Source organism: Lynx canadensis, chromosome B4 (genome assembly GCF_007474595.2).
Source record: "Lynx canadensis isolate LIC74 chromosome B4, mLynCan4.pri.v2, whole genome shotgun sequence".
Lineage (NCBI taxonomy): Eukaryota > Metazoa > Chordata > Mammalia > Carnivora > Felidae > Lynx > Lynx canadensis.
The window spans coordinates 121,526,117-121,539,516 of record NC_044309.1 but is presented as its reverse complement, the minus strand read 5'-3'; the positions used below and the strand labels follow the sequence as shown (position 1 = coordinate 121,539,516).

Here is a 13,400-nt window from a genome sequence, read left to right as displayed (position 1 = left end):
AATCTACTCTGTACCAATTACCACAGATTCATGCTGTGTAATTTACTATACTTTTCAACAAAGCATTTAATTTTATTATGGATCTCTTAGTTTTAATTTTGACGTTACTCACATAGAACTTGAGAAAACACTCTTTAACTGGACAAAAAAATGATTTTATTTTTTAAAATAATTGGTGATCCTTAGCCTAAAACATTTTTCTGAGGTACTATAAAAATAAGGTAACTAGGGAAAATTTATAATATTTTTCCATGTAAGTTGCCAGTGTGGCATGGTGAGAGTAAGCAACTTTTGGAACTTAGGAGCATCCGTGGGATTTGGAGTCAAACAGATCTGGACAACCATGAGCTATCCATTTCTTACTAAGTGCCTACTTCCCTACATTTACCAGTCTAATTTTCTGGATCATTTTCTAGTTTCATAGGTGAAAAAACTCCCAGCATCTTTGTAGTTTTAGTTACCATTTCTACTAACACAAATGAGGTTGTGATTTTTTTCATATGTGTAAAAGCCATTTCCTGTTCTCCAATCTATAAAAGCATATTTTTAAAAATCTATTAAAAATGGACAGACCTCAGGAAAGTTACTTACCATTTCACATTAGCATCATCTTCCGACACCTCACATTCTAATTCCACTCTTTCCCCGCAGTAAGCATTCATATTTTCCAGCTGTTTGGTTACCATAATTGGAGGCTCTGTTTAAAAAAAAAAAAAAAAAGGAGAATCAGAATCATTAAATGCTTGAAATCTGCTCATGACCACAGATTTGTTCACAGATAAAAGACCAACAGTAAGAAAGTATCATCTACCATAGGGTTATGGTTAGATGGTGGTAGATAGTTGGCAGATGGTTTTTTGTTTTGTTTTGTTTTATATCTTTGTTGGCAAAATAAATAGTTAGCAGCCCTGGGTAAGTTTTCCCAATTTTCTCAGACTCTTCAAATCAAATCAATTATTGTTCTGGAGAGCAGACAAAACATGTATCAAATATCCTTCCTTTGGCAAATAAGAAACCACGTGGTAGACGTTTGTGATGGAGGATCTCTAACAGTATGATTCTTTGGTTCTGGTTGGAGCTCTGATTGCAGAGCTCTCTGTATTCAGAGGGCTTCATCTACACCCTCCAGCTCTTTTCACAATGTTTTAGTAAAAGATTGTCTTCAGCACCCTCGGTGTCAACCATTGATTCCCTTTCACTAATAAAACTGATTTTGAGAGAAGTGTATTTGCAATCAGCTGAATGTGTGAAATGAGGATTATTCAGTAAAGTTTGTTGGGTTTCAGAAGCTATAACTAGAATAATTATACTGTTTGCTTGAGTCAAAAACATGAGGTATTTAGACTCACCAGTCTTCCCCCCCCCCCTCAGCTTTTCTAGTCTTCAACAAACTTAAAGATTAATTAGGATACGTAATAACAGCCAGTGTAGAGGAGCTTCCATGCAGAGCCAGTCTGTCCCCAAGCAAACCCATTTCTAGGCGTGCTGTTACCTGTGCCCTAGAGCTCAAGAGCTTACCTGTCCCACTCATTTTGATAACTACCCTTGGGAGAAGGAGTGCCAAAGGCTGTTGAAGACTACAGTAAGAGATTGCACTTTACCTCGCACAAACAGCTCGGTGGAACATTTCTCATCACCAGCTGTCACATAATACTCTGAATCATCCGTTAGCGCACAGTTATTGATAAACATGATTCTTTCACATCCTTTATGCTCAAAGATGTATCTGTTTGAAATGGGAGGGAGATAACAGTCTGTGAACTTGATTTTATTTTTTTATTACCAGCAAATTTGGCTTGTAATTCAGCAATGTTTGAAAGTCAAGGATATAATTATGATCTGCCATTTATGTAGCATATCTTACATAGTTAACAGAAAATGTGAAAACTGTTGTTAGCTTCATAATGCACACTGTAATACATATTCATATTTACACATAATATTTAACATCTGTATTTTTATAGAAGTTTTATTTCATATATAAATTAGTACTCACATATTTGCTTTTTAATTTTTTTAACCCATTGTTGGAAAATAGGATTGGCTAAGGTTGTCAGAGAGATTTTGAACTCTGTAAATTTTTTTAAATGACCAATTCATCTAGTTTATTTTTTTAAAGTTTATTTATTTATTTTTGAGAGAGAGAATGTGGGGGAGGGGGGAGAGAGAGAGAGAGAGAACATGGCAGAGGGACAGAGAGATCAGGAGAGGGACAGAGAGATAGGGAGAGACTCCTAAGCAGGCTCCACACTGTCGGTGTAGACCCTGAGGCAGGGCTTGATCCCATGAACTGCTGCAAGATCATGACTTGAGCGGAGATCAAAAGTCGGATGTTTAACCCACTGAGCCACTCAGGCACCACCCCCACCCCTGCCGATTCATCTAGTTTACAGGTGGACAGGGACTCAATCTTACTCATTGATTCCTTGATTCCATTCATGGCTTAGTGCAGTGACACAATAGATTTTGTTAGGTGAATAAGTGATTATACAATTTAAGCAATAATGTGAACTTAATCACTGTTACAGGCAGTAATTTTTTAGAACGTGATGTTCTTTTAAATGAGCTTAAGAACTAGTATTATCATATCACAGTAACAATCTACTAAAAAAGAACTTGAGCATTTGGAAACAAAAAACTAAAAGCCAAGAATATCACAAAATTTAATTGTCTGTGATCTGGATTATGGATGAGTATATTAGGGCATTATAACAAACTAAAGAAAAAGTTCTTATTTGGAAAATCTTCTAATTGAAGACTTCAAGAATAAAGCATTACACAACATTTTATAGATAAAAATAACCGATTAAAATTATGTTTTTGGTAAATTCAAGCCGCTTTCAAGAGATTTTTATCAGACACAAACATTATTATCACAAAGTCACTCTGTAGGCATGACCACATTAAGAAATTGGAAACCACCTAATTGCACTCCAGAAGTGACAGATTTTCAGGATTAAAGTCTTTTTATAAATGTGCGTGTGGCTCCTGTTAACTTAAAAAAATATATTGGAGTTGAAAATCTCTCAGGCTGAGAAGGATCTGTGTAAAGTAGTTTCATAATAGACTAGCAATACCATCAGACATCAGGGATTAGTCTGTTTCCTTCATTTGAGAGAGGGCCAAGAAATAAAATACAGGCTTTAGATGCTCTTTTGGAAAAACAAAAGTTCTCTAATTATAAGGTGTGATTCCCAGCTGGTATGTCAAATACATATTTCAAAATTTTCAAAATTTTATTTTAAAAATTGGGAGAAGTTTTGACAGTGCTCTGAAATAATCACATATAACCTATATTGACACAAAACTGGAACTGAAATAACTCAAAATAGTTTGTATAGAATTAAAACATAAAACAAAGTTTTATTTAGATAGCACTGTAATCTTAATGGCTCCAAAACACATGAAAAGTTTTTACTCCCCCTCCATGTGATTTTGCATTAAAAAGGTATAACAAAAGCGTGTTTTTATTCATAGAAAATTAAGTCAAACTACTGTTTGATTTATGTAGCTATCACTGATTATTTGCAAAGCCCACTTACTTTGTACTGGGTCGAATCTCTTGACCATTTTTATACCATTTCACCTCCAACTTTGGGTCTGCCAGTTCCACAACAAACCTTACTCTGCCTCCTTTATCAACCTGATATGCAGGGTCAAGAATTTTTGCAAAAGCTGGTAGAGAGAAAAAGCAAAACTATGTCAATATGTGCATACATATGCTGTGAATTTAAATAGCCGATGTATGTATAAGAACCTAAAACTAAATGAAAAATGGAGACTCAAAGTAGAAATAAATTAGGAACCTTCCAAATTATCCTCTATATTTTAGAATTCTGTGTTGATTTATATATCATAAGATGACTTAGCAATTTGAAGAGAACCCACATGTTTTTGAAAGAAACATAAGAGTATTGAAGAGCCTTTAAAAATGACTGTCCTGGTATTGAGGAGGGCACCTGTTGGGATGAGCCCTGGCTGTTGTATGGAAACCAATTGGACAATAAATTTAATATTAAAAAAATGACTGTCCTAACTCTTCAGGAAATTATAAAGGATCCATATGAAAGTGAACTCGAAGAATATGCCTATTCTAGCATGATTCCTATCAGGATTATTGGCATTATCTCTGTACTTCTTATATGTCACAGTTTTTTAACACAGAGTTTATGAGATAAATTCAATGACTCATAAGATGAAACTGAATGCCTTTGACTAATTGAAATAGTAGACTTATCAAAGTTTTGTACTGTGGAAACTTGTCCAAATAGTGACACATATTAAATACTTCATACATATATGGTTAGGAACTCAGGACTTCAAAACATTTTAAATAACATAGAACATAATAGTTTTAAAAAAAGATTATCTTTGAAAGGTCCTAAGCAGAAATTAACTTCTTTTTAAATTTAATAGTTTTTGGGGTGCCTGGGTGGCTCAGTCAGTTAAGCGTCCGACTTCACTCAGGTCATGATCTCACAGTTTCTGAGTTCGAGTCCCGTGTCTGGCTCTGTGCTGACAGCCTGGAGCCTGAAGCCTGCTTTGGATTCTGTGTCTCCCTCTCTCTGCCCCTCCCCTGCTTGTGCTCTGTCTCTCTGTGTCTCTCAAAAATAAATAAACATTAAAAAATTAAAAAAAATAAATTTAATAGTTTTTCCCTGATTTTAAAGATAATACTCATTTAGACAGTTTGGAAAATATGTACACCTGTGGAATGCCTCATGGAATTTTTCTGCTTCTATTTCCATCATTGAGACTTTGCCATAGTATTGCTTAAACTCACTTCCTCATATTTTAACATGATATAATAAATACTAGCTTTAAAAAAGTTATTTATCATATACCTCATGACATCAATTCAGAGCTAATGGCAAGAATTAGGCCAGTGTGGGGGAAAAGAGATATCAGCTGGCTCTACACTTTGGCATTTAACATGTTTGTGATGACTATATCATCTCAGATACCTCTCAAGAATTAAACTTCTGAAGGTTTTGAAGTTTTGAAATAGTGGGAATGGCTGACTTATGTAAACAAAGCAAAAAACAAAACACTTCTATATTTCTCTGGGTCCATTTCTCACCCAGTTTACAGGGAGGTTTAGAAATAAAGGGCAGATTTTTTAAAAGAAATAGCAAGAGACTTTAAATTCTGCTTGGACATCCAGGTTGGGTGCCTAAATAAATAAATAAATTCGATTTGGACATTAACAAACAGTAAACAATAATAGGATTGATATGTTACCTTGATGTGTCACAAAACGGATAACTGACCATGACCAAATATAGGAAACTTTGAAGAGCTTATGATCAGTTTAAAATGTGTCGCTCTTGTTTTTCTTTCTGTAAAATTTAAATTTCAACATCTCAAAGTATTTTTTTAAGAGATAATTTAAAACCACAACAAAATCCATTCACTTCAGATCTCAAGGGAGCAGCATAGCTGTTTTACAACCGCACTGGGTGTGAGAAGTGAATTCCCCAGTCCCCATTTAATGGGTGGAAGAATATGATGGCAAAACAAAGAGACATCGAATCTACTGTAAGTAATAATCAAGAATTTCAGAGTGAGGGAGATATGGAGTCTGGAGAAAGGGCCACTGAGAAATTCCCAGTGAGAGTGAAGATATTTATTGTTCTGTTACACGCTGTATGAGGTACTTGTAAAGTCAATCTCCGTTACCTTAAGTGTTCACTAGCTACCTGCTACCCTCATAGCTACTGATGTGCAGAGCAGTGAACTCCTCCGCCCAAAGCCAAAGGTAAGAAGTGTAACCCCTGCAAATTCCGCCCCATCCATCCCCGCCCCAAACCCAGAGAGAGACAGGAAGCATCCCTGCAGGGGGTTCGCCATCATTTCTTTGGTCCGCTTTGGATGCTGGCCCCGCTGCCACCTCCCCCAGGAGAGCTCACCTGCGCTCTTCTTCTCCACTCTGCGCATGCGCTTGAGCCGCCTGAGCATGCCGCGCAGGTCGGTGATGCCGTACTGGAAGGCGATCTTCTCATACTCGTTGGGGTTCGCATTCTTCAGCAGCTCCCACACGTCTACCTCGGGTTCTTCCTCCTGAGGCTTCACCTCCCTAACCGGGGAGAACCATTGCCTAGTTTAGTAGCCGCCCACCGGCCCCGAAGCACAAGAAAGGCTGGAGTATGGTACCGATTTGTCGGTTCAGTGTTAAAAGTCCCCCTTTTTAAAGGCTGAGTACTTAAAGGCCGCGGTCTCAAGGAAACTTCCATATAGTTAAAGATCAGGTGTGTGAGCTTGTATTGACGCTCTCGCTTTCCTAGTTAACAATACAATATTAGGGAGAGAGAAAGGTATCAGGAAGTGTGCTGAAGATGTTTTTACTTATTTTCAACTTGAAAGTTTAAAGAGAAGGTGAGATTTTGAGGAACTTAAGATTAGTTGACATCTAGGCTATAGGCAACTGCAATAATTCGGAAAAGTGGATTAAGAACGAGAAGATTTAAATATTGGTCTATAAAAGAAAAATGATCTCTTTCTCCCTTCATTGTATACATTCTAGCTTATATGTGAAGACAGTACATACAAATAAGTATTTCAAATCTTAGGATTTTGCAAATTGCATTTTCCTACCATATTAGTAAATGTGTACACTAACCATTTTTTGCTGTTTTATATACAAAAAAAAAAAATTGACACTGCCAGAATGGTTTTTTTTTGTTTTTTTTCTAAAATATGATTTTTGTGGATACATTCACTTTTTTAAATATTTTTTTTTCTAAATTGGCAGGAGAAAAGGAAAATGAGGCCAAAAATACTCTCATATCTCATCTTAAAGCACTGTCTTGAAATTTTTTGAAAGCAGGTTGGGTATGAATTATAAAAATATAAGTGTTAAACTTTTATTTTTTTTTAATTTTTTAATGTTTATTTATTTTCAAGAGACAGAGCACGAGTTGGGGAGAGGCAGAGAGAGAGGGAGACCACAGGCTCCAGGCTCTGAGCTGTCAGTACAGAGCTAACACGGGACTCAAACCCACGAACCTCGAGATCATGACCTGAGCCGAGGTCAGACACTTAACCGGCTGAACCACTCAGGCACCCCTAAATGTTAAACTTTTAAAGCAAATGGCTAAGGTCCCATGAACAAAGGGAAAATAACTTCTTAGTGTAATTATCAAAATTGTGATCCCAAATTTTGATCACTGACTAAAGAACATACAGAAAATATAAAGGACACGCACGATATGAGATTTAAAGTACACTTGTCTGTCCTTATTTTAAAACCAATAAATGAAAGAAAAAATCAAGAATAAACACTAGTTTAAAAGCAAAATGTAACTCAAATTGATTTCCTTTGTTGGCTAAATAATCCTGATTTTTAAAGAAAGACTTAGTTGTTTTTATCAGGTTAATTTGGAAATGTTACAGTGGCTACTTACTGTGAATAATTCTGGTTTGGGTATGATTTTTCAGGAAAACTGGTCAACACATCTTAAACACCAGTGAGAAAACAGATTCTTGCTATCATGTTAGCAAATGATGGGTTACATGTGTTTGCATTGTCACATTAATTACACCTGTTTCTGTACTTTTTGAGAAAATACTGGATTGTAATCATAGGGAAGGAGAGGAGAATATAAATATTAACATAGAATTTAGGGTGGCGTTAGGCAAGGATGACTTCTAAATATCTAATTTACATTGTTGTGTAAGTCTTTTTGCCCAGTGGAGGAGGATGCTGAGGCAAATCTCCTGGAAAGTGGAAGGAAGTGGGAGGTCATTGGCCTGTCAGTAACCTTTATGGGAAGGACCAGATAACACCATTAGGGAAATGTGCCTCTTAAGAGCTCAATACGCAAGTATTATTTTCATATGTCACTGAGATAATAACTACACACTCTATTAACACAGATAAATTGAAAAGCTTAAGAAAATTGTCCTGAAGTTGGAATATTGGTAATAATTTGCCAGATCTACTAGGTTTACTGTCTGAAATCAGTCTAAATTTCAAATATATCCTTTAAATATTTTGTAGAAAGTCTTGGAAAACTGCAATTAAAATGTGTCTGTGTACCTATGTGTTTCTTCAACCACTTTATTAGTGCTCTATTTTTTTTTTTTTTGTATTCCAGCCTAAATAGTCCCCTCACTGTAAAAAATATGCCATATTACATTGTGTTAAATGTGTATTTCAACCAAGAAGAATTACATCCACATTTCGAGTATCCTCCCAACACTGGTAAAAGGATTTAAAGATACCAAACTAGATTAAAATAGCAAGAAGAACAAGTCAAATACTAAGACATACCTGGATCCATGATGTGAATATTTATGTAAGGGAAGCCAGTATAAAGATCATTGTTGTCAATGTGATTCCTTAAGTCAGTTTTGTTGGTAGATTCATAAAACCAATCATCCTCACCATTTTTTTTTTCATTAAAACACCAAAATACACCTTGCTCTACTATCTTCTTAATCTTAGCAAACTTGGTATCCACACACCAGTAACCTCTTTCCTAGTCCATCTTTTTCTATTACTTAATTCAATTCCAAATTGCAAGGAGAAGTATTCATTATTTTTTACTTGAATGTGAAGTCAAGGCTTCTACCTGTAGCATTACCTTAACTCATCCAGAATAGATCTTTACTTACCATGGTGGCTGTGCATGGCCCTATCTGCATGGTTATATTAAATTACAGTAGGAGAGAAATTCGTCTTCTATAGGCACTACTGATTCCTTTTCAAGCATTGGGATAGACCTATATAACATTCACAGTACTTTCATCTACATCAAAATTTCTATAACTTGATGGTCCTAGTAAAGTACAAAGCAATCATAGAAATTTTATATAGAATAAAACTTTCAAGTATACTTGAAAGTTTTTTTCTATATAAAATTTCTATGATTGCTTTGTACTTTACTAGGACCATCAAGTATATATATACTTGAAAGTTTTATTCTATATAAATTTCTATATATATATATAGAAATATATATTTATATAGAAATATATATTTATATTCTATATAAAATTTCTATATATATATACTTGAAAGTTTTCTTCTATATAAAATTTCTATAATTGCTATATATATATACATATATATATATGTATATATATATAATATCCCATAACAAGATTTTGCCTAATAGATTTATTCCAATTTAGCTAATGTCTATTTGAAATACTCCAGTTTTGTTCAGGTCAAGGAGATCTTTTGTTGTAGAGAGATGTTGTAGAGAGATATAAAGATACTTATTTTGATAGGGATTTTGCCACACCCTCTTGGAGTAGAAATGGTGTCATTGCCACAATGAAAACACATGCAATTCACAAATTAGTAGGAAAACACAATGATTTCTAAAGTTATAATGGTGATTAGTATAGTATATTAAATGAATATAGTCTTAGGCTAACAATTTAATTATGAGTCCAAATCATAATTAGGGGATGTAAAGAAAGTGAGAACTGGAGACATGTTTGCTGCCCATTTTGTCTTCAGTAATTTTGATCATTAATTAGATTTCTTTGACTCTACAAACTACTAGTAGTCATTCTTTTTTCTTTCTTTTTTCCTTTTTAATCAGAGCATGGTGTTTAATAATCTATTGTATTACATCTTGATTGATTGATTTGTGTGTGTGTGTGTGTGTGTGTGTGTGTATTATGTCTTTTTATGAATAAAGGCTCTTCAAAGGAAAATGTCACATTTTTGGTGGGAGTGAATATTTGACACCTACTATGAGCCAGCTTTTTACATTTGATTCAAGTAGTTTTTGTTCTCCACGTTTACAGATGTGGAAAACAAATCTCAGAGAGGACATGTAATTTGATCAGTCATGCAGTTTGTAACTGGGAGAGTTGAGACCCACATCCATATTTTTACCACCACCTTTTCCTTCCCACAAAAGTGTATTACAGCCCTTTCTGCATTCCAGGTACTGGAAGGCACTGGCACACAGAAGGCACAAAGGAAGCACTTAGTGTTTTCCTGGTTGAGTAAATGATTGCAGGAGGAAAAAAAATCTCTTGTCTTCCTACAGTGTCAATTTGTATTATAAACTGAAGCACCAACTTCCAAAGTAGATTCAGTGTGGTATTTCTTATATGGAATGAGCTGCCTCAGAGGAAAACGTGGATTTAGGTCCCTGCCTGTCTCTAGCTGTATGACTTGGGGTAAGTTACTTGATAGGTCTGGTCTTTGATTTCTCACCTGTAAAGTGAGGAAGGGTAAGTTTCACTTAGGGTCACTTCATATACTATTGCTTTAAATAAATTTGGGGAATTAATAGATATTATTGAGACTAATGATTATTTGAAGTAGCCAAAGAGGGAAAGGTATATTTGATACTGCCAACGTCTCTTGATTGGCTAATATCCACTGGTAATTAATAAATTACCAATATTTATTAAATTATTAAATATTAACAATACTGTTAATATTTCTGTTCTCAACCTCAACTTTTAGACCTGGGGGAATTTTTCATTCATAAGGACTTGAATAAAGCCATCCAACTAAACTGAGAACAGACACAAGTCCATTTTATTCTACTTGTAATTTGTTGTGAAGTGTATTTATACACATTTCTTTAGTAACCATAGAAAGCACTAAAAGTAATAAAAAGTGAACCTGAAAAGTTAATGAAAACTGATATCAATATTATATATTATTAATTTAGAATCATAGTTTTATGATTTATTTGCACATTTGGTAGGTAAATAAAATCTCAGCAAATATCAATTTCTTTTAGTTGTGCTATAATAAATATCTGAATATGTATAGCTTTATACAAAACACATACATAATACATTATATGATTATGTATATGCATATATGGGGAGAAATCCTATAAAATCATTATGTACTGAATATCCATAATGAAATCTATAAATTTTATTGTAAGAGAACAATGTTAGGGAGTGTGACTGATAATACTAAACATTTATTTCTATTTTACTAATTTATTTTATCTCTAAAATGCATATTTTTTGACTTCTAAACATTTTTAAAATAAGGATGTATCCTATAATCAATAGTGTGTCATAATAAACACTTTGGAGCAATGTTTTCATTGCTTGCTGATTTATAAAACACATATATTAAAATGAATGGTGTCTTAGATTTGATGAAATACAATCACAAATACTATTTTAAAATAGGTCTTCCTTTAAAAACATTATATATATATATATATATATATATATACACACACATACACCTGCAGACTTTTACCAAAATTGTGAAACTGAACTGATTTTTTGGTAAAATATCAAAGGCAGGAGAATAGAGGCTCTAGTTATTTGATCATGCTTGAAATGATAGAAATTATTAGAGAAATCAGAGGCTTCTAGGTATTTAAGTCTTCTGCCTCAGTTTTCAGATCTCCTCATCCCCAACTAAGAAAACATGTGAAACTCATGAAAGATTTAAAAAGAAGGTTAAAAAGCATCAACTAAAATCTTTAGCAGATTAGTATGCAGTGGTTTCTCTGTCTCTTTCTTAGTTGACTCTGTGTTATATTCTATAAGCGAAACACGTTTTAAGAAATGAGAAATTCTTCGAAAAACATCCACTTTAAACTTGACTTCTCTCAGCGAGTGTCTAAAAGATTTCCAGGCCACAGCGCCTCACTCCATCGCTCGGTTCTCACCTACGTTTCAGGAGACCACTAAAGTCAAGCTCCCCTGCATCCTCTTGACCTTCTCCACTGTCATTAACAAAAAAAAAGCAAATCTGGGTTTAATGCTGAGACATATACACAACAGTTTCCCCCAAACACTCTACATATAACGTATATGCAATTTTGTACTGGCACACAAGTCATGGGACTAAATCAACACAAACTATTTCTTTTCACACAAGTGACATTTTAAGTTTTGGGGTATGTACTTGTGGAAAAGTAAACATGAAGAGCTTGTGTTACTCTATGATTTCAGAAGACACATTTTTGTAGATTGCATATATAAAACTGCTTGGATTTGTGTTAAAACAGAGTAACACAAATGCACTTAAGCCAAGCAACACAAAGTACTTTGTTTTTCCAAGTTTGGGGCTGTAGAAACATACCTGTGTAAAAAGCAAAGGACTTTTGCTGATCTCTGTTATTGATGTCAGAGATTGGCTTGGAGAACGAAGTATACCAGTGTCAAATATATAAGTACAGAGCTTATATTCAAAGGTAACTTCTTTGTGTCCATCAATAGTTGAATCAGATAATGTGATACCAACATAACAAAAATGGAACTAGTGCAGAGCTTTTTAAAAGATGCATTCCTTTCTGTTTTAAAGGGAAATCATTATAAACTTTTCATTTTCTTATTGATATTTATACCTTTTCAAATGTATTTTTCAAAAATTTGACTTTGAATTATTGATGATCCCTTTACTAGGAATACTTTCCTATAGAGAAATGCATCTTAAATTAGGCATGCAGCCACCTTCATGATTTCATAGAAACTCTAAATAGAAGCTATGGAGCTGACATTTAAATGGCACTACATATTTACTTACATGTTTAATTTTTTAATGAAGATTTTGTTTCCTGCTCTTTACAAATGTTAGTTATGGTTTCTAAGAAAAGAGTCTGCGGGTTTAAAAACAGTGTGTATAACACGTAAGTTATAAGAATTAAACTCAAATAATGTGTTCCCAAAATTTCTTTAATAGCAGGTATTTAGAGAAGACCTTTTGAAGAAAACACATTTCTATTCTTTTAAAGCACAAAACTTAGTAGATTATGTCTCCCTCTCTTAGAACTATGCTCATAGGATGAGCATAGTTTTAGACCTACGCATTTGCTGATCATGGAGAAAGGGAAGGTGGAAGGAAAGTAATAGGATTCGAACTTATGACTTAAAAAAATAACAACTTATTGATCAGGTAACATTAAATATATTTTAAGTAATTAAAATTTTCATTTATTCATAATTTAGGAGAGAAATATGCCTTTTATTAACAGACTAAATCATTGCTTTATGATAGGTTGGGATGATTTTCCTTATCAACAAAATTAAGTGGATTCAGTCTTAAGAAGAACAAAATATTTGCTCTCATTAATGAACTTACACTATGGAAAAATTAAATACAGAGAGTAAGATAATGTCTGGAAGGGGCTAGTTACATTTCCTGTAGACTGGAACTTTTTTTGTTTTTCATTTTTCTTCCATGTCCCCCAACCCCCAATTTTTCAGCCTTGGCAGTTGCAAAATAAATCAAATGGGTATCTATATTTTGCCTTTCTACAGTATTCTTTATTCTAGTGGACTCAGTGGTCTTTCATTTAATACTCCAATATTTAAATAGCGCTAACTTCAATAAGTCACTACTTAATTGTGGAGAATGGCTCCATAAGCAATTTCTAGATGAAAAGCAATACAAATAAAAGTTTTCTGACATCACTCAACTGATGCTATATCATTATACATCTTTCTTG

General features: G+C 34.0%; 1 protein-coding gene across 1 annotated transcript in view; it reads right to left on the bottom strand.

The window, feature by feature from the left end:
• MYBPC1 (myosin binding protein C1) overlaps positions 1 to 13,400 on the bottom strand; it is a 98,151-nt gene that overhangs the window by 38,813 nt on the left and 45,938 nt on the right. Inside the window, 5 exon segments of the mRNA XM_030322304.1 lie at positions 592 to 697; positions 1,602 to 1,726; positions 3,543 to 3,675; positions 5,910 to 6,076; positions 11,619 to 11,675. Of these exon segments, the coding sequence (XP_030178164.1) occupies positions 592 to 697; positions 1,602 to 1,726; positions 3,543 to 3,675; positions 5,910 to 6,076; positions 11,619 to 11,675 (588 nt within the window).